Source organism: Gadus macrocephalus, chromosome 4 (genome assembly GCF_031168955.1).
Source record: "Gadus macrocephalus chromosome 4, ASM3116895v1".
Classification (NCBI taxonomy): Eukaryota; Metazoa; Chordata; class Actinopteri; order Gadiformes; family Gadidae; genus Gadus; species Gadus macrocephalus.
In genome coordinates, this window is record NC_082385.1 from 3,268,400 (window position 1) to 3,293,227 (window position 24,828).

The 24,828-nt window shown below is 46.1% G+C and overlaps 2 protein-coding genes across 5 annotated transcripts; one reads left to right on the top strand and one right to left on the bottom strand.

Moving 5' to 3' along the window:
• The first annotated feature begins 7,815 nt into the window (after positions 1–7,815).
• slc26a3.1 (solute carrier family 26 member 3) lies at positions 7,816–19,457 on the top strand. 3 transcript variants are annotated; one of them, XM_060048593.1, is made up of 19 exons: positions 7,816–8,030; positions 8,213–8,352; positions 8,662–8,772; positions 10,170–10,330; positions 11,372–11,536; positions 12,937–13,089; positions 13,237–13,319; positions 13,435–13,582; positions 14,569–14,682; positions 15,357–15,434; positions 15,817–15,912; positions 16,345–16,451; positions 16,830–16,899; positions 17,009–17,101; positions 17,188–17,262; positions 17,535–17,732; positions 18,163–18,217; positions 18,342–18,478; positions 18,869–19,457. In XM_060048593.1, the coding sequence occupies exons 1-19, from the start codon at positions 7,903–7,905 to the stop codon at positions 18,881–18,883; spliced, it is 2,127 nt and encodes a 708-aa protein (XP_059904576.1). In that variant the 5' UTR covers positions 7,816–7,902; the 3' UTR covers positions 18,884–19,457. The 3 variants fall into 3 exon arrangements, with proteins under 3 accessions (XP_059904576.1, XP_059904574.1, XP_059904575.1); XM_060048592.1 differs by having other exon boundaries at positions 7,818–8,030; positions 19,014–19,457; XM_060048591.1 differs by lacking the exon at positions 18,869–19,457 and having other exon boundaries at positions 18,342–18,831.
• Positions 19,458–19,521: 64 nt separating this feature from the next.
• Positions 19,522–24,166, bottom strand: cbll1 (Cbl proto-oncogene-like 1, E3 ubiquitin protein ligase). Of its 2 annotated transcripts, XM_060048594.1 has the most exons (7): positions 24,018–24,166; positions 23,070–23,234; positions 22,688–22,794; positions 22,419–22,502; positions 22,203–22,268; positions 21,652–21,725; positions 19,522–20,937 (listed from the first exon to the last, which is right to left on the bottom strand). In XM_060048594.1, exons 1-7 carry the CDS (start codon positions 24,028–24,030, stop codon positions 19,875–19,877), a joined length of 1,572 nt encoding a protein of 523 aa, XP_059904577.1. In that variant the 5' UTR covers positions 24,031–24,166; the 3' UTR covers positions 19,522–19,874. The 2 variants fall into 2 exon arrangements, with proteins under 2 accessions (XP_059904577.1, XP_059904578.1); XM_060048595.1 differs by lacking the exon at positions 22,203–22,268.
• Positions 24,167–24,828: the final 662 nt, after the last annotated feature.

The following is a 24,828-nucleotide window of genomic DNA, read 5'->3' on the forward strand; positions in this document are numbered from 1 at the left end:
GAGACGTGACGCAGCTGGACAGAGCGCGACGTCTGAGCTGGAGGTCGTCTCGCTGATAAGATAACGCCTCTCTCTCTCTCTCCCCCTCCCTCTCTCTCTCTCTCTCTCCCCCTCCCTCTCTCTCTCTCTCTCTCTCCCCCTCCCTCTCTCTCTCTCTCTCTCTCTCCCCCTCCTCTCTCTCTCTCTCTCTCTCTCTCTCTCTCTCTCCCCCTCCCTCTCTCTCTCTCTCTCCCCCTCCCTCTCTCTCTCTCTCTCTCTCCCCCTCCCTCTCTCTCTCTCTCTGTCTCTCTCTCTCACTCTCTCTCTCTCTCCCTGCCTCCCTCCCTCTCTCCCCCATTCTCTCTCTCCCTCCTTCCCTCCTCCCTCCCTCCCTCTCTCTCTCCCTCCCCCCTCCTTCCCTCCCTCCCTTTCTCTCTCCCTCCCCCCTCCCTGCCTGCCTCCCTGTCTCTCTCCCCCTCTCTCTCTCTCTTTCCCTCCCTCATTCCTCCCTCTCTCTCCCTCCCTCTCTCTCTCTCTCTCTCCTCCCTCTCTCTCCCTCCCTCCCTCCCCCTCCCTCTCTCTGTAGGAGCTGATAGCCTTCGGGGTTAGCAACATCTTCGGCGCGTCCTTCAAGTCGTTTGCGGCGAGCACGGCTCTGTCCAGGAGCGCCGTGCAGGAGAGCACCGGGGGCAAGACGCAGGTAGGACCCCCAGACGCGCTTCACACCGTCCTCCTACAGCGCAGAAACAAGAGTCGCTCAATAACCGATGGATAATCAAACGACGGACGGCAATGAAGTAGACATTTGCTGGATTGAGTGTCTGATGTTAAGGAGACCAGCTAGATTAGTTTTCCTCTTAATACTACTCATGCAACACATGAGTACACTTTCTGTGTTTCTAATTATTAAGTGCAGAGCATATAATGTGTAATAATCCTTCATATTTGAGTGTAGTGTTCATGTGTACGTGTGTGTGTTCGTGTGAACCTGGTTGTGTGTGTGTGTGTGTCTGTGCGTGGACCTGGTTGTGTCCACTTTATGTATTTTTTTCCCCCTACAACTTGCCATCTCTCTCTCTCTCTCTCCCTCCCTCCCTCCCCCTCTCTCTCTCTCTCTCTCCCTCTCTCTCCGTCCCTCCCTCCCCCTCTCCCCCTCCCCCCCTTTCTCCCCCCCTCCCCACTCTCTCCCCCTCCCCTCCCTCTCCCCCCCACTCACTACACACCTTCATAGTCTTTATTTTCGTCTACAATTTGTTCTCTCTCTCTCTCTCTCTCTCTCTCTCTCTCTCTCTCTCTCTCTCTCTCTCTCTTTCTTTCTCTCTCTCTCTCTCTGCAGGTCACCAATTTTCATTGGTTTTCCGTTACTCTATCTCTGAGGCGACCTTGTTCATAGCAATGTACAACATGGGATCGCATTGCATTGCACCGTCCCTGCCTGCACACTGCACCCTACAGTGTTGAGGTCTCATCACTGTGTTATCGTAAACAGTTTACACCCTTCTTCTCCGACCTCTGTTCCCTGTCCAGGTGGCCGGCCTCCTGTCCGCCATCATAGTGATGATCGTTACCTTGGCGATCGGATTCCTCCTGGAGCCCCTCCCCCGGGTACAGAGAGAGAGAGAGAGAGAGGGAGATCACGATTACTCACCAGTGAGTGTGACCAATCGACCTTTGACCCTTGACCTTTTGGTGACCCTTGCAGTCGGTGCTGGGCGCGGTTGTGCTGGTGAACCTGAAGGGCATGCTGATGCAGGTGACGGAGGTGCCCTACCTCTGGCGTCGGGACAAGCCGGACTGCGTGAGTCTATCTTCAGTTCAATAATCGGTCAGATGTTCAAAGTGGACCATGGTGTAGGCAAGCGTCTCAGAAGCCCCACATATGGGGGTGGATTCCTGGGCGTACTGTAAATCGGTTAGTTTGTTGGTCCCTAGTTCTCAGTTGTGTACACGTCTGTGTAAACTGTCCTTAACGGTAGCTTAGTATCTGACTTGATGCTACCTGCGCTGCGCTTCAATGTGTTGTTTTGCGTTGTACTCCCTGTGCAATAGGGTCCATAAAATGTAATCTTATCCATGGGATCTAATCTATCACTTGCCAAATGTAAACAACACTCTAAATCTGAAGTGTCGTAATACACGTACACCAGTACATGCATGTTTAATAAAAACGTTACACCAGAGCGCACTTCATTATCAATCATCTACATTCAGACATTCCTAGGACGCACAGGTGCAAGTTTGTACAGTTGTAAAGATGATAGTGATAGGAGATCGGCACACTGAACACAAACCTCCCCTGACTGAACACAAACCTCCCCTGACTGAACACAAACCTCCCCTGACTGAACACAAACCTCCCCTTGACTGAACACAAACCTCCCCTTGACTGAACACAAACCTCCCCTGACTGAACACAAACCTCCCCTTGACTGAACACAAACCTCCCCTGACTGAACACAAACGTCCCCTGACCGAACATTAACACTCGTTCCTGTGTGTCCTGCCAGGTGGTATGGTTGGTGACCTGCATCGCGTCCATCTTCTTGGGTCTGGACCTGGGTTTGGCCGTCGGACTGGGGATCGAACTCATCACCGTGGTCTTCAGGGCTCAGTTGTACGCGCTTTGTGTTACTTTAGCCAACAATGACTCTGTTGTACCTAGAGCAGGGGTCTCAAACTCATTTTCACCCCGGGCCACGTAAGCATAACGGTTGTAACTATAATTTAACTATTTCTTAAGTTGTTGTAAACAACAGTCTCTGCGTTTGATAATTATTTATTGAAGTGCACAAATATAAATTGCATACTTGTGAATGCATCAATTTTAAAATATATGTAAGCACATTGCTCTGTGTTATAATCACATAACCTGTATGGCCGAGGCTTCAGACCACACCACTTGATGGGGACAGGTGTCCTTCTACAACCCTCGTTAAGTCAATCTAATGTGTTTATATTTCACTATGATTACATGGCAACAGTACAATCGGTAGATAACCGTTCAATGATTTATTATTCTTATTCAATGAATTTGAAAAACAAACATAAAATTAGGTAGAGGGCCTGGCACCACGAGTTAGACCCCTGACGTAGAGTGACGAGAAGCTTGGAAGAGTTAGGGCGGTGTCTCCCAACTTATGTGTCCCCAGTTGGGTTTGCATGTGATATTGATGGGGCCACTGAGTTCAGGATTTCACTGAAAACATTTTACTGCTGTAAGAAGGCAGTGTTGAATCTGATGTGTTTTTGTGTGTTTTGTTTTCCTGTCTGGAACCGTTAGCCCTCGCTGTAGCGTCCTGGCTAACATCAACGGAACGGACATCTACAAGGACCGCAAGGACTACCACTACGTACGTATAGGGTTCCTCCAGCGCATGAAGAGCTTCATTCACTCATTCATTCACTCATGATCTAAGTGTGTCAGGTCACATTAGCCATGTCTTAGAATGATGTATTAGGATATTTACTTAGGAGTCAGTAGTTGTGTTTACTTATACTTACTATAAAAAATATAAAAATATCAATGAATATAAATGCATTTCTATGATGTATATATATTTATATAAGAGAAGAAATATGTCCTTGAAGTACCTTTCACTCCAATAGTGATGAACACGGCACTAGAGAATGTCTTGACGAGATTTGTCCTGTTTCCGTTCCGTTCTCAGATCAATGAGCCTGAGGGCGTGAAGATCTTCAGGATTCCTTCGCCCATCTTCTTCGCCAACATCGAGTTCTTCAAGACCAAGCTCACCGAAGCAGTACGTTTAAAAACTGGCTAATATTAGCTCATCAGGTTTTAGCTAGCCAGGGCGGCTCTCATTCACCATCAAATCAATATCAGAAACCAAATCAATTGATGTACTTCATTTATTCAGCACTTTTCCTAACCTGCATTCAAAGCACTTTGCAATAGTGTGATTCATTTAGTTCACAATTGCATTAAGGAATTGTTTCAAAGAATCCCTTGCATGAGCAAATCAGGATTAAAAAAACAACTTTGTTCACGATCTTTGATTCAACATGAATTCAGTCTGCAATGCGGCACATGTCAATCAAACTTTGATTGATCAAACAGCGATTGAAAATTGATTGTCAATCAAACTATGATTGACAAGTGTGCTGTACTCCCAGACATGTTAGTGGTAAAACGATTAGCGTTTGAGCACTCTGACCCGACTCTGATCGGGTCTTAACCACAAATACTTCGTCTCTTTCTGATCCAAGTACCAAAAACACCTCAACTCTCTCCTCAGATCGGTTTCAGTCCACTGAGGATACTGCGGAAACGCAACAAAGCGCTGCGGTCGATCCGGAAGCTTCTGAAGAACGGAGACATGGAATGGACCACAGTATGTTTTTGATGAGAAACTCTACACAGTCGTTGTTTCCGCCACTCCATCTCTATAACCGGGCTGCATGTTCTGTGTTGTATGTGCTTTCAATATGACCTCTGTGGCCTCTTTTCCCTTCTCTTCTGTGTATTGTTTTTGTTACATGAACTGCCTTGATGTCTTTGCCATCATCTGTGCTCGTTTGTTTGTTCTTGCTCCAACTGTGTGCAATGTGTTTGCGCCATTGTTTGTCTTTCCCCCTTTTGCATAGGCCTGCTGTAATTATAAATGCAATGTGTTGTATTTTATTCTTATCGTATTTTAGGTTGCCTATTGACAACTGGTTGAGGACCACAGCTGGAAATTAGCCCAATAGGCTAAAGCTGCTCCCTTTTACTGTACAATTAATCAAAGGGGACTGTCCACAAAACTATTACTAAACTAATTGCTAAATTTAACTAAACACGATAATGAGATCACCTTATTATTCAATTAAGTATTATTAATTTGTTAATAATAATATATGATCATTAATGTCACATAATTATCCGCAAAAAATCTTCAATGACAAATGTTTAACCACAAAGTCTTTAACGTCACATTAGTCGCAATTCACCTGAATAAATATTTCGGAATAATCCGATTTACGATCAATCTTTCGGAATCCGACCGTTAACGAGTAAACCGTCTCGTGACACCAGGGAATGCTGACTTCCTCGAGTGGACTGAAGGAGGAGGATGAGGTGGAAGGCAGGGACAATAAAGAAGACCTGGACCTACCAGTGAACCTGAAGGACCTGCCCATCAAGATCGACTGGAACCGGGAGCTGCCTGCCAACATCTCCGTCCCCAGAGTGGAGCTCCACAGCCTCGTACTGGACTTTGCTGCCGTCTCCTTCCTGGACATCTCCGCTCTGAAGGGACTCAAAACGGTGAGGGCCCCGCCCTCCCTTTCCCCCTGGGACTGCCACATGGGGATGTGTTGAACATGCATTTAATTTAGGGCGTTGAGCAGACGCTTTTATCCAAAGCAACTTACAATCCGTACATTTGTCAGAAGAAAGATAGTCGACAATATGTCGCTGTCGGTGCCGTAAGGATGGTCATAGAACCAAGTGATAAGCACTAACGATCGCTAGGTTACCAAACTTCCCCGTACACAAAAGATATAGCTAGGGTAAGATGCTACACAATGCTAAGTACTGTTTTTAAGTGCAAGGACACACAATAAGTTTGCACATTAAATGCCAGGACATAAAACATTCAATAAGTGCCTAACAGGGGTGTGTGTGTGTGTGTGTGTGTGTGTGTGTGTGTGTGTGTGTGTGTGTGTGTGTGTGTGTGTGTGTGTGTGTGTGTGTGTGTGTGTGTGTGTGTGTGTGTGTGTGTGTGTGTGTGTGTGGGGGGGGGGGGGGAGCTATGCAGAGTGGAGATGAAATTTGGGCAAGTAGCTTAGCTGCACGATGCTGTTGTTGTTGTCTTATTGTCTCCTGATCGTCCCAGATGCTGAAGGAGCTGGTCCGAGTGGACGTGGAGGTTTACATCGTGGCTTGTGATAGTAAGTGCGCTGCGATTCGTTCGCTTTTAGCTCTAGAGCTGTTTTTTCGTGAACGAAACCATTTATTAGGCCTTTTTGTTTTGTTAATTTGTTATTAAAATAATAATTTGGAATTAAAGTTGTATTATTCTCAGAAGATTGTGTCACTGTCTATTGTGTGGTTTTATTTTTTACAAAGTTTTTGAAAGACTTTTGTCGAAAGCCTAGAATTTTTGCTGCTCTCATGCTAGCCTAACGGTTTTCGGAACTTCCCGTTGCACCTCTCCAGCCTACATCCTGGAGAAGCTCCACGCCTGCAGCTTCTTCGACGACGAGGTCCGTCCGTCCATCTTCTACCTGACCCTGCATGACGCCATGCTCGCCATCCTGGGGAAACACCCGGAAGCGAGCGAGAAGTCATCGCACCTCGAAAAGGTATCATTGGCAGTACACCTGTTCCCGGCCTGGGCCTTAGCTTGTGCATAACAGTGGTTTTATTACGCAGTATTTAAAGGCAGTTCGTACTGATGTCGTAATTGATGTCGTTTTTCTAGGTGGTCACCACGGCGACAGTTCATTACCGCAGCAACAGAGAGAAGACCGTAAGTAAACAGTTAAACAGACAGGTTTAGCATGTCCATTTAATATAGATTGTATTTCATTCAGACCAATAAAGGTGCTGTAGGTACGATTCCAGGGATATAAAGAGAGAGCAGGACAGAACAGGATTTTAACTTAACATCCTGGAAAAAAAAATGAACTCCCTCTCTGCTCCGTCCCTCCCTACGACTCTCCCCCATTGAGAAGTGGTGCATTTCATGCACCTGTGATTGACAGGCAAGATGAACCAATCAGGGAAGAAAAGCCCTGATTGGTCGGAAAATCGGGGAGTAGTCGGCACAACTTGAAACAGATATCCACAGAACAATCAGCTTCAACAGCAGACTGATATATTAGAATTTACACTCAAATAATATTTACCTGGAGCTCATTTAATCTGTGTTATAAGTGTTATGATTTCGTAAGATCTAGAAAATTCTAGATCTGAGGCAGTTTCAAACATTTTATGCCATTCATCTTTGTAGTAATTTAGCCTTAAATGTAGAAGTAATCACAGTCATTTCTCTCATTCTCAGACTCCGGGGCCAGAAACAAAGTTCTGACCTTTCACCCCTCAAGCAAGGCCTTCAAACTCAGATGTAAAATAGAAGAAAGGACAAAGAAAATACAAATATTTACGCATATACTCCTTATTTTTTACATATTTCCACTATTCCTTTTTTTCTTAAATTATATTTCAGAAATCGTTGCTTCACATATTTATAAAAAAAAAAGGAGATACTAATACAATTGTACCTGTACTTTATATCCATGCCATTGTTGCATTTTGTACTGTAAATAGCAAAGTTGTGTAAAGGTTTTGTTGAGTGGATTTTTTCATTTGATTGCTTTTATTTGTTATGACCCTCACTATGAATTGGCTTTAACTGTTTCTCCTAAACTAATATCGAAGACAATAAAGGGAGTGATGTAGCAAAAGATGTGCACTGACTGAATGAAATATTGTTCTCTGAATCAAAAGATTGACAAAAAGCTTCTTTACTTCACCTGAAAATACAAATAAAAACATAAAACATGACTTGATTGGAATGAGTTATTAACGATATTATATGACAATCTTTGAAGCTGATTGGGAAAGGTGAATCATGTGTTGTTATGAAGAGGAGAGGTTGGTTTTGGTTAGGGAGAATAGAAATGTATTTCCCTAACTCTCCAATGGAAGTCAGAAATCTGTTGCTCAATCAAAACAGGTGTGACTATAAACCAGTGGCCCTAGGGTTATGGAGTGTGGAATCTCAAAGCACGAATTGAAATGTTTTATTTTCCAAAGGGTGTGTCCAGAACAAGGAATTTCAGTGGCAGATCCTGTCAATGATTAAACAGGATATGGATAAAAACCGAGCAAGGGATCTGTAAGATCTCAGACAGAGTCTTCAAACGCCTCAAAGGGACCCGCTGCCTTTCTCTGGGTTGGGGACAGCAGGTGTGTGGATGGCATCCCCCAGGAGCTTGTATCTGGTGTCAAGACCTCTGTACACTGAGGACAGCTTGGCTGAGAAACATGAGAAAGTCTGCAGGGACCGCAAGACTCTTTCTCAACATGTCCTTCAGTACTTCAAGTAAGTCCAAATCCTTCCAATTCCCACTTGGTTACTGGATTTCTACACGTTTCTACGTACAAAAACGTTCTGGATTCTAGCTTGGCCCATTCTGATTCATACTAATTGCACAAGTTAGGTCTTTGTATGTACATGTAGACATTCTTCCATGCGTTGTTGTTATTGTTGTTTTGCGTGTACAGATGGGACACCAAACGGGCTAAAAAGGCCGGGCTGTCTCTTCTCCCCATCATTGGTTGGATGAGGATCTACCAGATTAGAAGCTGGTTGCTAGGGGACATTGTGTCAGGGGTCAGCACTGGACTTGTAGCGGTCATGCAAGGTGAGGACCAAAGGCTTTCCTTTTTGCACAAGAACCAGCTCACGTATTTGTATCGAGAGACAACATTTTGAAAGTTTAAGTTTTGTTTCTCGACTCAACTCTAGTCTGGTCTCTCTAGTTTCAAAGTACAATCCGTCAAAAATATTGACATGCATCTCCGATGTATCACCAATGTTTTGTGGGATGATTCGATATGATTTTCTCAAAATTTCGAAGAAATTCAATCAAATCTTCCCTTCCGACCCCCACTTCGACACGCGATCACCTTGGCTCTCCCTCCGCCTCGCCTGCTGTGTTGACGTCTCCTAGGCCTGGCCTTCGCCATGCTGGCCTCTCTGCCTCCCGAATACGGCCTCTACACCGCCTTCTTTCCCATGCTCACCTACTTCTTCCTTGGGACGTCCAGACACATCTCAGTCGGTAAGCACTTGACAACCCTCCCAAACAATTCCTCCAACAGGCTCCACTCTCTGAATGTGAGGTTTGTTATGATGGAGTTGCAGACTTTGGGTCAGTGTGCAGCAAGTTGAAATACGCCTGTTGGCAAACATGTTTCCACGTCATCTTAGCTCGTCGGCTTACCTCAGGAGGTAGAGTGGGTGGGTTGTAACCAGAAGGTTAGCTCGTCGGCTTACCTCAGGAGGTAGAGTGGGTGGGTTGTAACCAGAAGGTTAGCTCGTCGGCTTACCTCAGGAGGTAGAGTGGGTGGGTTGTAACCAGAAGGTTTCTAGTTCGAGGTGTCCCTGAGCAAGACGCCTCACCCTAACCGCTCCCGAAGAGCTCGCTGTCTGTGTTACATTTTGTACCAAGTGTGTGTACCAGTCTTCACGTTGTGTATGTAGTCGATGTTTGTCATGCTATTTGACTCTGCAGTAACAGCCAGGTTTGCCTTGTGAAAGAGTGAGGGTTGGCGTTAGGGTGTGAAGGTCTAGAGAAAGAATCAACCCTCCCTCCCTAGGCTTCTCCGCCATCGAGAAGTGTGTCATTGCCCGCCCCTGGGATTGAGAGGCAAAATGGATTGCCAGAACCAATCAGGGAGCGATCTAAGATCTAGACCAGGGGTCTCAAACTCGCGGCCTGGGGGCCAACTGAGGCCCGCAGGATGATATTTTGTGGCCCCCTACTTGACATTAAAGTTTAGTGTTGATTGATCAAACAGCCCGCACGTTGTTGTCAAATGCACATTTTTGCTGAATGGCTTGCCACACTTTTTTATCACTTGTGATAGGGTAACAAGATGTCCCGGTTTTGCCGGGACAGTCCCAATTTTGAGTTGCGTTTCCTGAATCCCGACAAAAGCCAAAGGACGCTAAAATTACCCGGGTTTCCACCAACCGCTGTGAAATGTCCCCTGTTGTCAGCGATTACAAAGCCAACGTGATCTAATTATAGCCCGATCATTAACTTAGCTTGGGTCAGTTGTGTTCCTTTTTTCTGTGGAATATTTGATGCAGCCCAGCCTGACCCAGACTCTACCATCGGCGGCCCCCAGGTAACTTCAGTTTGAGACCCCTGATCTAGACAATCTTATACAGAGGCAGGCAAAGTCAACCAGCACAGATATTGTCTGTTTCCCTCACTAAAAGTTGGCGGATGGTAATAACAGGTCAAATATATATCTATATTTTTTGCAGTAATGACCAGGTTTTCATTGTGAAAGAGTGAGGGACTGAGTAAGGGTGTGAAGATAATTGCCTTTATATCCTCTGTGGTCACCTCCACCCTCCTCCACCCTCCTCCCCCCGCCTCCCCCCGCCTCCCCCCGCCTCCACCCTCCTCCCCCCGCCTCCCCCCTCCTCCACCCCTGCGTTCTCTAGGAGCCTTCCCCGTTCTGAGTCTGATGGTGTCGGCCGTGGTCACCACCATGGTTCCTGAGAAAGGCGACGCTGTGGACATCCCAGGGTTCGATGGCAAGGACAAGGAGCAGAAGAGGGTGCTGGTGGCCTCGTCCATGACCTTCCTGGTGGGGATGTACCAGGTGGGACCCCCCCGCCTCCATCACCTCCGACTCTCACGTACCCCAACTCAACACCCAGCCTGCGGGTGCTGAGTGTTAGGGGTTAGGTAGTCGCCCAAATCAGACTTTTGATCACCTATTTGTTTGTTTCAACCAATCACGTTGCTGGAAGCGGGCATCTGGAAGCACGTAATTGGCTGGTTACAATGAAGACACACCCGGCCAGCACTAGTGAAATCAGCGCTGGTGTAAAGTAGGAGTGTGCCAAATAATCGTCATGACGATGCATCGCGATTCTAATTTTCACGATCTACTGCATCGATTGTTGACGCCAAGAATCGAAAAAAAAAAGAATAATTAAAAAAAAAATATATATATATATAAAGCCTATTCACTTTTTGTGGCATCAGTTTGTCCTCTTATGTTTATGAAATGATATTGTTGTTATAATGGCAGCTACTTCCAAAAGGGGAAATGTTTGAATGTTTTCATTTCATTGGTTTAAAGGACCACTGAGGCCATGTAAACGGCACTGATTATCCTTATTTTGTTATTTTAAGTTTTATAGATCCTTAGCACTTCTTGTCAGTGTATCCAGTAATAGTCGTTTCAATAAATACAGCTATGTATGAATTGAGTTGCTTTGAGTTATCAATTGAACACACTATCCAGATCATACACAGCCAGTCAGCCACTGGTAATGGCTTAATTTTTTTTTAACAGTGTTCAGTGAAAATTCGCAATGCATCGCAATGCATCGCAATAATTCAAGTATCGCGATGCATCGTGATAGAATCGCATCGTGGCATGTGAATCGTGATACGAATCGAATCGTGACTTCTTTGGCAATACCCACCCCTAGTGTAAAGTATACTTGTTTATACCAGTAAAGTGTAAACTTTTTTAAACAAAAAAGTTTAAAGGTATTTCCACAAATTAGACGCGATAAGCTTTACATGCGTCTACTTTGGTTATTTATTCTGTATATATATATATACAAGGGGTCATAATTTCCCTAAAACATAACCCTATAACCTCTCCCCTCCCTCCACCTCCCTCCAGCTGGGCATGGGCTTGCTGCAGGTGGGCTTCGTGGTCAGGTATCTGTCTGACACGCTGGTGTCGGGCTTCACCACCGCGGCCGCCGTCCACATCCTGGTGTCCCAGCTCAAGTTCATCCTGGGCCTGGAGGTGACAAGTTTCAATGGAGTGCTGGCCATCATACATGTAGGTCAACGACGCCCCAACACCACCATGGGTTAGCTCCATCGGTTGATGCCACTGTAGAGTCCACAGCATCATTAGCATCACTAGCATCATTAGCATCACTAGCATCATTAGCATCACTAGCATCATTAGCATCACTAGCATCATTAGCATCACTAGCATCATTAGCATCACTAGCATCATTAGCATCACTAGCATCATTAGCATCATTAGCATCACTAGCATCACGCCTTGAGGGGTGTGATGCTACTGATGCTACTGATACTCCTGATCCTAGTGATGCTACTGATGCTACTGATGCTAGTGATGCTACTGATGCTACTGATGCTAGTGATGCAAGTGATGCTACTGATGCTAGTGATGCAAGTGATGCTACTGATGCTAGTGATGCTACTGATGCTAGTGATGCAAGTGATGCTACTGATGCTAGTGATGCTAGTGACGCTAGTGATGCTAGTCATGCTAGTAATGCTAACTGCTATTCCTAAATGGGCCAGTCAAGATGGATTGCATCAGTATTCCTACCGATCTATGACATTAATATTTACTTCATATCAATTTTCATTTTCTAAACTTTTTGATTAATGTATTAATTATTCTTACTTTTAGGTATTTGATATGAATATCTATGAATATTTTGCATATATTTTAATGAGCATGTAATGTGTTATGCAAGGAGACTGAGACACTCTTTCTTCACACCCATGTTGGACTAAAATAGATCCTGCTGGCACCAAGTTTTATGGAGACGAATCCTCTCGTATGTGTTGTAAACTCAAGCCTTTAGTAGCCCTTTACACTAGATTAACTCTGCAGTCATCCATGCGTGCCTCCAGACCATATAGTCATCATGCTGATTCCATGGCACTTCGGTCGTTCCCTAAAACATAATCTTGAAGCGTACATTATCTATTGCACGCATTGTATTAGAAAAGGTCAGGTCTACCGACACTTTGATAGGATCAGCAATATAGCAACACATATTTGTTTAACTTTTGAAAAGATGTTGCGTAGCCCTATTATGGAGGAATATTATTCAAATATATTGCGTTGTTTTGTGCTTTGTGATTATGTTTGGCTTTGTGCGAGATCATTTCAAAGTTACTATTTTGATATATTCATTGTGTGAATTACTAGAATATAGAGGAAAACACATCTGCTACGCTAAAGATTGTCCTTCAAACAACTTGGTTGTCTGAAGGACAGTCCCATGTGTCTATGTTATAAGCCTCCTCTGCCCCAATCGTTTACACCCTTCTCCTATCACAGAATGAAGTGAACCAATTCACTTTAGAATTTTGAAAGCAAAGTGTCACCAGAGGCCAGCTGGAGGAGAACTCTTGTCTTTGCTCCTACACGCAGGGACTGAGTCTCTTTTATAATTTTCCTGCGTCCTGCAGACCCTGGAGGAGATCTTTGTGAAGATCGGGGACACAAACCTCTGTGACTTGGTCACCTCCCTCCTCATCATAGGGATGGTGTTCGTCTACAAGGAGGTCAACGACATGTACAAAGAGAAGCTCCCTGTTCCAATCCCCATAGAGGTCATCATGGTGAGAGCCCTCTATTTCTACGGGTGAACGGTTTTGCAAGGACCACTGATTTATCGAAAGCAGCGCTCGTCAATTTTGGTTTATCATTGATTGACTCTTGTTGTATTCCTGGAAGAAAACGAATCTCTCTGCAACTGTTTCCCCCAGACCGTGATTGCGTGTGGAGTCTCCTACGGCTTAGACTTTGAGAAAAGATACCAAATCACTGTTGTTGGTGAGATGAAGAGGGGGTAAGTGATGCATCTAAGGTTTGAAGTCCATTTGCGATGGATGACCAGGCCTTGACTCTAGTTCCAGGAAGTAGCACTAGTCGCCATCATTGACCAGTATGAACCACCGTTCCAGGTACGAGGCTCCCATCGCCCCGGACATTGACGTGATGAAAGCGAGTGCGATGGAGGCCTTCCCTGTAGCCATCGTTGGCTTCGCTGTGGCCTACTCGGTCGCAAAGGTCTACTCCGTCAAACACGATTACACCATCGACGGGAACCAGGTCAGTCAACACACAGGAAGAACCAAGTCATTTAGCACAGGAAGAACCAGGTCAGTTAGTAATCATGCAGGAAGAACCAGGTTTGTGAGCAGACAGGAAGAACCAGGTTAGTGAGCAGACAGGAAGAAACAGGTCAGCTGGCACAGGAAGAACCAGGTCAGTTAGTAATCACGCAGGAAGAACCAGGTTCCTTGAGCAGACAGGAAGAACCAGGTTAGCGAGCAGAGAGGAAGAACCAGGTCAGGTAGCATGCAGAAAGAACCAGGTTAGTGAGCTGACAGGAACCCGGTAAGTGAACACACAGGAAGAAGTAAGTCAGTTAGCACAGGAAGAACAAGGTCAGTTAGCACAGCAAGAACCAGGTTATTGAGCAGACGAGAAGAACCAGGTTTGTGAGCAGACAAGAAGAACCAGGTTTGTGAGCAAACAGGAAGAACCAAGTCAGTTAGCAGACAGGAAGAACCAGGTTAATGAGCTGACAGAAAGAACAGATTAGTCAGCACATAGGAAGTCATAATTTTCCCCGATCCATGAGGACGTTGTTCTTTTGGTTTCTCTTTTGTTTTTACATTTTCCACTGGGAGGTGGAAAGGTCAAAGGTGAAATATTTCCCTACAGGGAGTTTTTCTTTGCGTTATAACCTTACAATTCTTTGAGTGAACTATTGATGAACAATTTGATTCTCAGAGGAGGGCTTAGCTCAGGAGGTAGAGCAGTTGTCTTGTAACCAAAAGGTTGCTAGTTCGATCCGCAGCTTCTCCTAGCTTCTCCGAGTGTTGATGTGTCCCTGAGCAAGACACTTAACCCTAACTGCTCCTGACGAGCTGGCTGTCGCCTTGCATGGTTGACTCTGCCGTCGGTGTGTCAATGTGTGTATTAACCGATGTAAGTCGTTTTGGATAAAAGCGTCTAGTAAAAATGCCCTACTTGTAATGAATCGATCAATGAATAATTGACTCTCACCAGTTTCGTCGCCACGTTGACAGGAGCTGATCGCGTTCGGGGTCAGCAACATGTTCGGCGCCAGCTTTAAGTCTTTCGCGGCGAGCACGGCGTTGTCTCGGACGGCGATTCAAGAGAGCTCTGGCGGCAAAACACAGGTAACAGGTACCATGGAGACGATAGAACACAGATGGGGTCAAGATCTAACGACCTGAGGAGTTACGACCTTGCTGTCAAGAGTTGATTGATGATTTATGAAGATTTGACCTGCTTGACCTGGGTGATCCTGTTGTCCTATGACATGGTTTGAGGGCTCCTGTTATGTTATGGTTGTGTGACATTTGACCTAATGAGAAATAAATCAGTTTTTTATTTTCCCCCTCCTGAAAGAGTAAACATGAAAAACTTAAACAGTGTTTGTGAAATGGAGGTGAAGATGTTGAAACATTCTCTAATCAATTTCGCAAACACTTGTTGGTTTTTTATGTTTGTTGTAAACCTTTGTATTTGTTGTAAAACGTAAACCGTGGTAAAACGCTGACGTCGTAAATCGTCGTAAATCCTCAGGTCGTTAACTATTGAGCCAAGCAGTATTGTTATCCTCTCTCGCCATGTATACAGAGTTCAGAGACAACGCCTCGGCACGTTGTCTCCTCAAACTTATTTAAACATCATGATGACCTCTACCTTTTTAGGAGACATTTATAACGTTGTATTCGTGTTCATCGTTATATGGCACGACATCGTCAAAGTATCGTGACAACCGTCGCACAGCAGGAGGGGAAGACTAAACATTAACTTTTGAAGAGTTTCTGTGTGTTTCTGTGTGCAGATCGCAGGGCTGGTGGCGGCCATGATGGCCATGCTGGTTACCTTGGCGCTGGGGTTCCTGTTGGCGCCGTTGCCCAAGGTGAGACCCCCTCCCCCCCACCGCCGCGCCCCCCCCCCCATCCTCCCCCCACGCTGCTGTGTTGTGATGCGTAGCATCATGTCATTTTGTGCGTTGTCAAGTTCTAGGCCTTCGCCATGTCACCAATAGTGAAGGAATCTCCACACTTATGTTTGTTACGCACTTATTGTAAACTAATCTCCGAAATGTAAATGTAAACATAGGGTAAAAATAGGGTTTCAATCGTTGGATTGTCTGTCCGTCTTTCTGCGTCCGTCTGTTTCTGCCTGTCTGCCTGTCTGCCATGTCTGCCTGTCTGTCTGCCTGTCTGCCTGTCTGCCTGTCTGTCTGCCTGTCTGCCTGTCTGTCTGCCTGTCTGCCTGTCTGTCTGCCTGTCCTCCAGTCGGTCCTGGGGGCCCTAGTGGTGGTGAACCTGAAGGGCATGCTGATGCAGGTCTCCATACTGCCGTCCCTGTGGAGGAAGGACAAACTGGACTTGGTAGGTAGAGAGAGAGAGAGAGAGAGAGAGAGAGAGAGAGAGAGAGAGAGAGAGAGAGAGAGAGAGAGAGAGAGAGAGAGAGAGAGAGAGAGAGAGAGAGAGAGAGAGAGAGAGAGAGAGAGAGAGAGAGAGAGAGAGAGAGAGAGAGAGAGAGAGAGAGAGAGAGAGAGAGAGAGAGAGAGAGAGAGAGAGAGAGAGAGAGAGAGAGAGAGAGAGAGAGAGAGAGAGAGAGAGAGAGAGAGAGAGAGAGAGAGAGTTTTCTGGTTCTTTAAGCTGTGTTCTGGTTCTTTAGGCTGTGTTCTGGTTCTTTAAGCTGTGCTCTGGTTCTTTAGGCTGTGTTCTGGTTCTTTAAGCTGTGCTCTGGTCCTTGTAGCTGTGCTCTGGTTCTTTCGGCTGTGTTCTGGTTCTTTAAGCTGTGCTCTGGTTCCCCAGGTGGTGTGGGTGGTGACATGCCTGGCCTCCATCCTGCTGGGTCTGGACCTGGGCTTGGGCGTGGGCCTGGGCGTAGAGCTGCTCACCGTGGTCTTCAGGACTCAGTTGTACGTGCACACGAGTTGGTCTACACTTTGGCTGGGCCTTGCTCAAGGGATCAAGTTAGAAGGGTCTAAGGCCTTTGTACCGAACCACATTAACACTAATTATAGATTTTTTTTTAATATTGCACTTTTTTTTGCACTTAAAAATGGTACTTAGCATTGTGTGGCATCTTATCCCAGCTATTATTGTCTACGGCGAATGGGTTAACCAAACACTTGTAATTGCTTTGCACTGGTTTCTATGAACATCCTTACTGTACCGACAGCGATATAGTGTTATTTCTCTATCTTCGGACAAATGTACCTATTGCAGGTCACTCTGGATACAATTGTCTGCTAAATGCCCTCAATTTAAATGTAAATGTAATTATTTTGCTCTAGTCCTCGCTGTTCTGTGTTGGCAAACCTCACCGGGACTGACCTCTACAGAGATCGTAAAGACTACATGTGTGTAAGTAAGTTTCATGGCACAACATTTTGTACAATAGCCCCTTAACTACATGGGGGGTGTGATGTCATGACTCGTCAAGAACCCAAATCAATCGTCGTTTTGATTTCAGATCACAGCGCAAAAAGGGGTCGTGATCTTCAAGATCCCCTCCCCCATATTCTTCGCCAACGTGGACTTCTTCAGGGAAAAGCTTAACGATGCGGTAAGTGGACAGCTTATAATCAACCCTCAGTTCCATGAGACGCATAATAGCCTCAGCCTCAACAGGAAATTTAATTTGCATTTCAGGTTGGGTTCAATCCATTGAAGGTTCTGCGAAAACGGAACAAGGCTGAGAGGAAGATGAAGGATACCTCTAAATGGGTAAGTTAAAGTTACATGTTCTGTTTCCCGACCGTCTTCACTCCAGGTTATTTACAAAGAGACACACACATCAGTAAGACTTAATTTAACATCATCCTCCAGAATAATTTGTTGCATAATGGAAATGGCCAGGTTTTTTTATCTGGATCATGGCCAATAATTAAAAAGTATCAGTAGGTTCTTTCAATTTTGTTGTCTTTTTTTTTTTTTTTTTTTTTGGTCCCTAACGCAAAAGAAATGTGGTTAATTTGATCATAAAATGATTTTTCCAGGCATCAAGGCATGAGGGCGACGTGGTGGCCACCTGGCCGGACATGCATGCAGACGAACCGGAGCAACCGATGCAGATCGACTGGAAAGGGAATCTTCCCTCCAACGTCTCCGTGCCCAGAGTGGACCTCCACAGCCTAATCCTCGACTTCTCCGCCGTCACCTTCCTGGACATCGCGGGTATCACCGGACTCAAAATGGTCTGGCTTTAAATTGTCTGGAATTAACGAATGTTTGGTGGATTATTTTATCCAAACCACAATAGATTCATACCTTCTCGGTACGTTATGAAGCTCGTTATGAAGTAAAGTGAGTTTGGCGCCCTCTGCTGGCACACAGGAGGTATTGGTTAGTTAGTTAGAAGTGTGGCTCACACAGGCCTAACCTCACCTGCTCCTTAAAGAACTATATCTGTAGACGCTGAAAGTTGCTTGGGATTTAAACATCTACCAAGTATTAAAGAGCAATTGTATGTAGTGGAATAAAGTTATATTGTTAAATCAAAATGTGCCCCATTGCATTGCATCCCCTGTTGCCTGTCTCAGGGTTTAAGCGTAAAGTGAAGATGTATTCTTGGGTAGATTATAACTACTACTCTCTGGTTCTCAACACAAAACGTCTTCTTTGCAGGTCGTGAAAGAGTTCATCCGTCTTCGCGTGGATGTGTACATCGTTTCTTGCGACGGTATGTAAAAAAAAAAAAGAAAAAAAATACATATAGTATCTTCAATTTACACCAATTCTGAACTAAATAACGCAGATTGGATTAATATCTTGACATGCGATTTGTCTCATGCGTGTTTTTACAGAATGTATCCTGGAGAAATTACACAGATGCGCGTTTTTCGACGATGACGTCAGCCGGGCCATCTTCTACCCTAGTCTTCACGACGCTACACTGAGTGTCCTTGAGTCCCAGAAAGGAGCCCAGCCCCCGGGCTCAGTGGTAAGGAACCAACAGCTGGATCTCCTGAGCCGGCTAGTTTGAAGACATTACATACTTACATGACAGCTCAATGTCTTCAGTCACACAAAGTTTGGCAAAGACAAAATGGTGTGCAAACACATTACATAACATGTAATATTGAACAAATGTGTCCTGATTTGTGGGTGTTCATAGCCCCCTGTTAATTATCCATCTGTACAAAAATTTCCAATTTGACACTATATACAAATATAAATGTTAGAATGACATTGATATTTTGCAGAATTGAATTAAACACCGAGACATTGAAAGGGCAATTGTGTGGACTCCAGCTGCACCATTTATCCATGTAATGGGCTTAGAATATATGTAGAATTGCATTTTCACTTGTATTTCTCCCTTTGCATATAGCTCCGTAGGGGTTGATGGAAATATTCGGACCCTACTTCGATGAAATTAAGAAAGAATGGTGTAGAACAAAGAACAGCAACTTGATATTGACCGTTTCAGTGATGAAGGTCTGGTTCCAACTGTCGGATGTGTTTGTGTGTTTCAGTTGGCCGTCAGCAGACTGTAGGAGGCCATTAGACTTCAAGGGCTGCTGACTGATTTAGAAAAGGAAACTGCACTACGTTGTACATTGTTTGATCTACAAACCACTGGATACCAGAATACTATTTTCACATTATGAATTTCACCAATTGAATGTACAGTTAATGTGTAATTTATCTTATGATACAGAACTATAAATAAGGTATCTCTTTTTGCCAGACCCTAGTTATCATGTACTGTTTTTTCGAATGTTCTCATTCTCATATTTTTAAATGGAAGCTAATGACACTTTAAAACTAATTTTATTACAAAAGGTTTCCATTTCGGTTAATCAAATGTTGAGATGTGTAGAGCACAAAGTGATCTACAAAAGAACAAACCGCTTATACACATATCATAGCCGTTGTGTGCGTAAGTGACTAAAATGAAAATACAACCCTGAAACCAACATGTTTCGTTTCTTTAAAACAGAAACATCTCAGAATCACATTAAAACACAAATGACATGAAAATCATTAGTTAAAAATTTATTTAGACACTTAACGTCTTTCAATGTACATATGCATGAAATCGGTCGACATATATACAGACATACTTCCTATAAGCTATAAAAAGAAGAAAAAAAAAAAAGAAAGGGGAGAAAAAAAAAAGCAAATTGGTTCATTTTACAAGTCTGTCGCGTGTCGGGCGAGCCCTGTGCACGGGGGAACTCCTAACGTGCACCGCATACACATTCACCACTTGTTTTTAACATCAAAAAAGGTCAGTCCTACAACCTACAAACCCTGAGGCACGCTATCACATTATGAGACCAGAAGTGTGGAGCTAGGGCCTTCGCTACCCCCCCACCACCCGACCCCCCGCTTCACTGATAGTAGTTCCTGTACCGCACCTGGTCCCCGTGGTGGGGGCCCGGCATCTGGCCCTGGGGCGGGGGCCCCTGCATGCGCGGCGGAGGCGGCGGGCCCCTGGGGGCCGGCCACATCCCGGGGCTCAGCCCCCCCGGCTGGTTGAAGGGGGGGCTGAGCGTGGCCTGGTCCTCGGGGAACTGCGGCATGGAGTTGGGGTTGTAGTGGTGGGGCGGCGGCGCGTTCCCCGGGGGCCCGCTGTGCTGCGGCGGGGGCCCCGGCGGCGGGTGGCTCATGTAGGGCGGCATCTGGCCCATGATGTGGCCCGGGGGAGCGTTGATGGGGGGCGGCGCCGAGGACATGGGGGGCGGGGCCTGGTTGTAGCCCATGTGCGGCGTGCCGGCGCCCTGCGGCGCGTGCTGCATGGGGTGGCTGATGGGCGGCGGCGGCGGCGGCGGCGGCCCGTAGTGCTGCTGCGGCGGCGGCGCCATCATGTGGTGGGCGTGGGACACCACGGGCGGCTGGGACGGGTAGTCGCCCGGGTGGTGGTGGGGCGGCGGCGGCGGCTGCTGCTGCTGCTGCTGCTGGGCCGGCCCGGGGCCGCCGGGGAGGGCGTCGCGCCCGGACGAGTCGTCCTGGATGGGCACGGTGATGAGGTTGCTGTGTTTGCGCGTGGTCACCGTGGCGATGCGGAACGTCTCGGGCCCCAGCGCGGAGGAGGGCGGCGGGGCGTCGTGGGAGGCGGGCGGGGGCGGGCCGTAGGGGTCGTGACCCCCGTGCTGCTGCTGCTGCTGCTGGAGCTGGGCGGGCAGGTGCACGTGGTTCTTGGCGAGGTGCGGCGGGGGCACGCGGAAGCGGTCCGGCACGTCGGGGGCCGGCGGGAGGTGCGGTGGGGGGTCGGCGCGGGCCCCCAGCGCGGCCTTGGCGGCCCGCATGTGGCGGTGGTTGACGTGCGCCTGCAGGTCGCGCTGCGACAGGTACGTGCGCTTGCAGCCCTGCACGATGCTGCACATGTACAGGGAGCCGCGCTGGCACTGCTCGATGCGCTGCACCTGGTCCGTGCAGCTGTACATGGTGAGGCTGGAGGGGGGGGGGGGGGGGGGGACAGACGGTAGGACACATTTCAATGGAAGGTTGTTTTTAGGCCCATGTGTTCCAAGCCTGCCGCTGATTGGCTGAAGCGGAAGTGGGGGAGGTTGTGAGTTGTTTTCATACCTTTCCATTTGTTCCTAAATGTTTGCGTCTTAAATGTGCTGCACTTTGACCAAAGAGATTTCCAAACTCTGGGATAATGAAGTATACTTCGACACACAGGCAGACAAATGGGTGCAAAACATCGTTTTCTGCCATGGTTTTGATTGTAGTTCCCCGACTAGGGCTGGGTTTGGGGTTATTTTTGGGCTGGAGAGATTTCGTAGCGTGAATATCTAATACACCTTCGACACGCGTAATCTTGTAGAATTAGTAATTACTAAGGTAATAATGCAACGGGTGAATAAATATAGCAAACCGGTTTTGTTATAGACAACTAGACATGACCGGGGCCCACCCATATGGCGAAACCAATAAATATAATTAAATGTCGTTGGGTGGATTATTTTATCCGGCTTTGCCGATAAAGTGAGTGAATACATACTTAGCATGGTTCCTCTCCCAGTTGTACCTCAAAAGATATTTCTATCAATATACGTGTTCATCTCAACAAAACAAAAAAATAGTCCTGAAGCTTCATATACAAACAACATGATTCTGTGATGTATCTTTGCACGATTGTATTGATAGAAGGTCTCTTACCCTGGACACATCTTGTCCCCCTTCTTCTCGTGAAGCAGAGCACACTCGTAGCAGAAGACATGTTTACAGGGAATCTGGGGAGGCAGAGCGGAGAGGTCAGGGGTCGAGCAATCAGTAGACATAACTTTCTTTAACTTTAAAGTAGTAATCTCGAAGGTTGCTGTTTCGTGCTCTTTGGCGACGCCTATGGCGAAAAGCGATAATTGAAGGTGTTTTTGGCAGTTGGCCTCTTTGCCATGCCTCCATAACAACAACAGCACACGAAAGACAAACAGGAATTCCCCCCCCCTGACAGTAACTACGAACGTCAAATTGCTTAATTTTTCTTTGGACTTCCACGTTTGTTTTTTTTGTTTTTTACGTATTATCGCATGTAGCCATCATTCTATCCTTTGCTCGGCCGTAGATAGCGACCGTTTACACGCAGCGCTAGCTAGCTAGCTAGCTAGCTAGAGATCGGACGAAACAGTACACCGCCCCACACACAGTAGCTCCGCCCACCCATCTCGGGCGGAACTGGCCCTGATGGGTGATGGAGAGGCGTCACTTACTGTGGGCCGCTTGTGATTTTTCGCGAGAGCGTCGCCACCGACACCCAGTTCGTTACATTCACAATACTGCAAATGCAAGGGCTTTTATCAGTGATGACGCAATCACAATTGTGTCATCTCATTCGTCAATGGACTGTGAGCAACTGTCAACATGAACATCTTCGAGATTATGACTTTAAAGGTGAATGTTTTAGATAGTGTTTAGATTGCACCTACCATTCGTCCATACAGGTGAATGGGAAGGCCGCATTTGTCACAGAAGTGAACGGGTATGTCATCCTTCTCCCCAATTAGATTCAACTGGTGGATAGATGATATTATATTAGCAGCGTGAAATATGCACACATACACACACATCAAGGTAGGAGTATAACCAGCATTATCAAGTAACCCCCATGAAAGTATTTCATCCGACACGATTTGTTCTGGCTATTTGGACGAAAAACAAAAGCATGAAGAGAAAAGGACAAACAGGATCATCGCACCTTGTAGTCCCAAAACATCTGCTGGGGATATCTTCTTTGACTTCCAAATACATCTCCAGCCTTGGCACCACAATCAAACCTCTCCTCTTGCTTGAAGCCAAAGCTTTCTGGAAGACAATACATTATCCCACATTAGATTCAGGGCCAAATCTCAAAAGTAAAACCTTCACCAGATGAACACCCAAATGGAGAGAACTATTGCAGGATGCAGTGAAATTGGTAAACACCACAATAAATACAAAACCCAAGCACTTTTTGAAACCTTTGCAGCCTTGTCTGTTGGCCTGATCAAAGCTTATCTTTGGCTACCTAATTGGATCTCATAACAAAATGGAAAGTAAAAAAAAAGAAAAATGACTTAATAATGCCATGCCCAGCCTACCCTCTTCTCCAGGTGGGTTTTTCGAAGGTCTGCCGGTGGTCCGTTGAGGGCGAACCGGGGGCTTGCTTCTCACTGGCTGCTTGGACAACAGTTTGATGGGGATTCTCCGGCGGACATCGGGGCCACCGAGGTTACCCGAACCGTCGCTTCCTTGAAGATCATTGTCTGTTGACAGCGAGCACACGTACACAAATTGTCAATTTGTTCGGTGTCTTCCGAAAACATGCATTGAGGTACCTTTAAGAAACTGGTGCCTGTATTGAATGAACGGATTGTACCCAAAGGAAGACTTATAAAAGTTGGTGTTGCGTTAAAAACTACACTTAGCCAGCCAGCTAACGGCGCATATTAGCGGGGTTATAGACTGCACTCCATCCATCCATGATGACACACAAACAAACAACCAATACTTGGGATAAACCACCGTAATAATAAACAACTTAAAGCAGAATCAAACCCCCGCCCCCTCACGCAACACGTCCCGGGGGGTGTGAAGATGATCACGGACATCAGCTAGCTTAGCCGCAGAGCATCGCGCCCCATCGGGCTCCACAGAGCTAACTGTGGAGATTACTTCAGGTTTACACCTCCCCACGTTAGTTTACAACCACAAGTACACCGAGATGAATGATGCCTCCCGCTTTGGTAAAGAGTCCTCCCCGCCAGGCGACCCTCACCCTGTCACTTAATAACTTCCCGCATCGTTTTCAGCCATGGTTTTTATTGTAATTCCCCCGACTAGCTCCGCGTTAGCTGACAGGCTAGCCTGTTTAGTAACGTTAGCCTTTAGGGTGCTTTCTAAGGGCGAGGAGATTTCGTAGTGGGAATATTGAATACACGCTAGACACATGGTATCCCATAAAAATAATAAACTGAGGTATGAATGCGTTGGGTGAGTAAATAGAGCAAAACGGGTTATTAGAACTACTAGCCACTACTGCTGCTCACCACTTTGGTCCATGATCCCGACGAGAAGACGCGGTGCATTGTGGGCCAAATAGGGCAATGGAAGGAAAGCGGTGGAGCCTCCACATACACACACACACACACACACACACACACACACACACACACACACACACACACACACACACACACACACACACACACACGGGCGCCTGCACGCACACACACGCGCATGCATGCACACGCACACACACACACACACACACACACACACACACGCGCAAACACACACACACACACACACACACACACACACACACACACACACACACACACACACACACACACACACGCAAACATACACACTCACACAGACATGCACACACATACATGCATGCACAAAATCGTGTCCGTAAATGTACCAAACAGAATAGGCTTCACAGTCCAGAGTAAAATCTGAGGGTGGCGACACAAAACCCTATGACATGACAGCTGAACTGGTAATGTTATAATGTTTACAATATCTCTGCATCTGATCATTGCTGATGTGTGTTGGGCAAACTAGCTTTCCTGTCTGTTTTATTACTGATAAGGGCTCATGGGGTGAGCAAGGGTTTGGTCAGTTTCTGTTTGAGGACTGATTTCCAAATAAATTATCAGGTAATCTCGATAGCAACCGAAGGGTATAAGTTCATAAGTTAATAGGCTAATCAGTTCATCAATAATTTTAGCTGACCTCAGTTTTTGGGATATTTTGGATATCACACACCAATATTTTGTGTGTGCTGCTATATAAACCTGGCACTGATTTTGAGGCTGCTGTTAATTAGGAATTATCAGTCGGCTAATATAA

Coding starts and splice junctions, on each gene's coding strand:
- cbll1 (XM_060048594.1), bottom strand. Junction 22,503..22,687: donor AGATGTTTTGGGACTACAAG/GTGCGATGATCC, acceptor TCTATCCACCAG/TTGAATCTAATTGGGGAGAA. Junction 21,726..22,202: donor AAAATCACAAGCGGCCCACA/GTAAGTGACGCC, acceptor CTGCCTCCCCAG/ATTCCCTGTAAACATGTCTT.
- slc26a3.1 (XM_060048591.1), top strand. CDS start 7,903: ATGGCATCCCCCAGGAGCTTGTATCTGGTGTCAAGACCTCTGTACACT. Junction 8,773..10,169: donor GTCCAGACACATCTCAGTCG/GTAAGCACTTGA, acceptor TGCGTTCTCTAG/GAGCCTTCCCCGTTCTGAGT. Junction 10,331..11,371: donor TCCTGGTGGGGATGTACCAG/GTGGGACCCCCC, acceptor ACCTCCCTCCAG/CTGGGCATGGGCTTGCTGCA.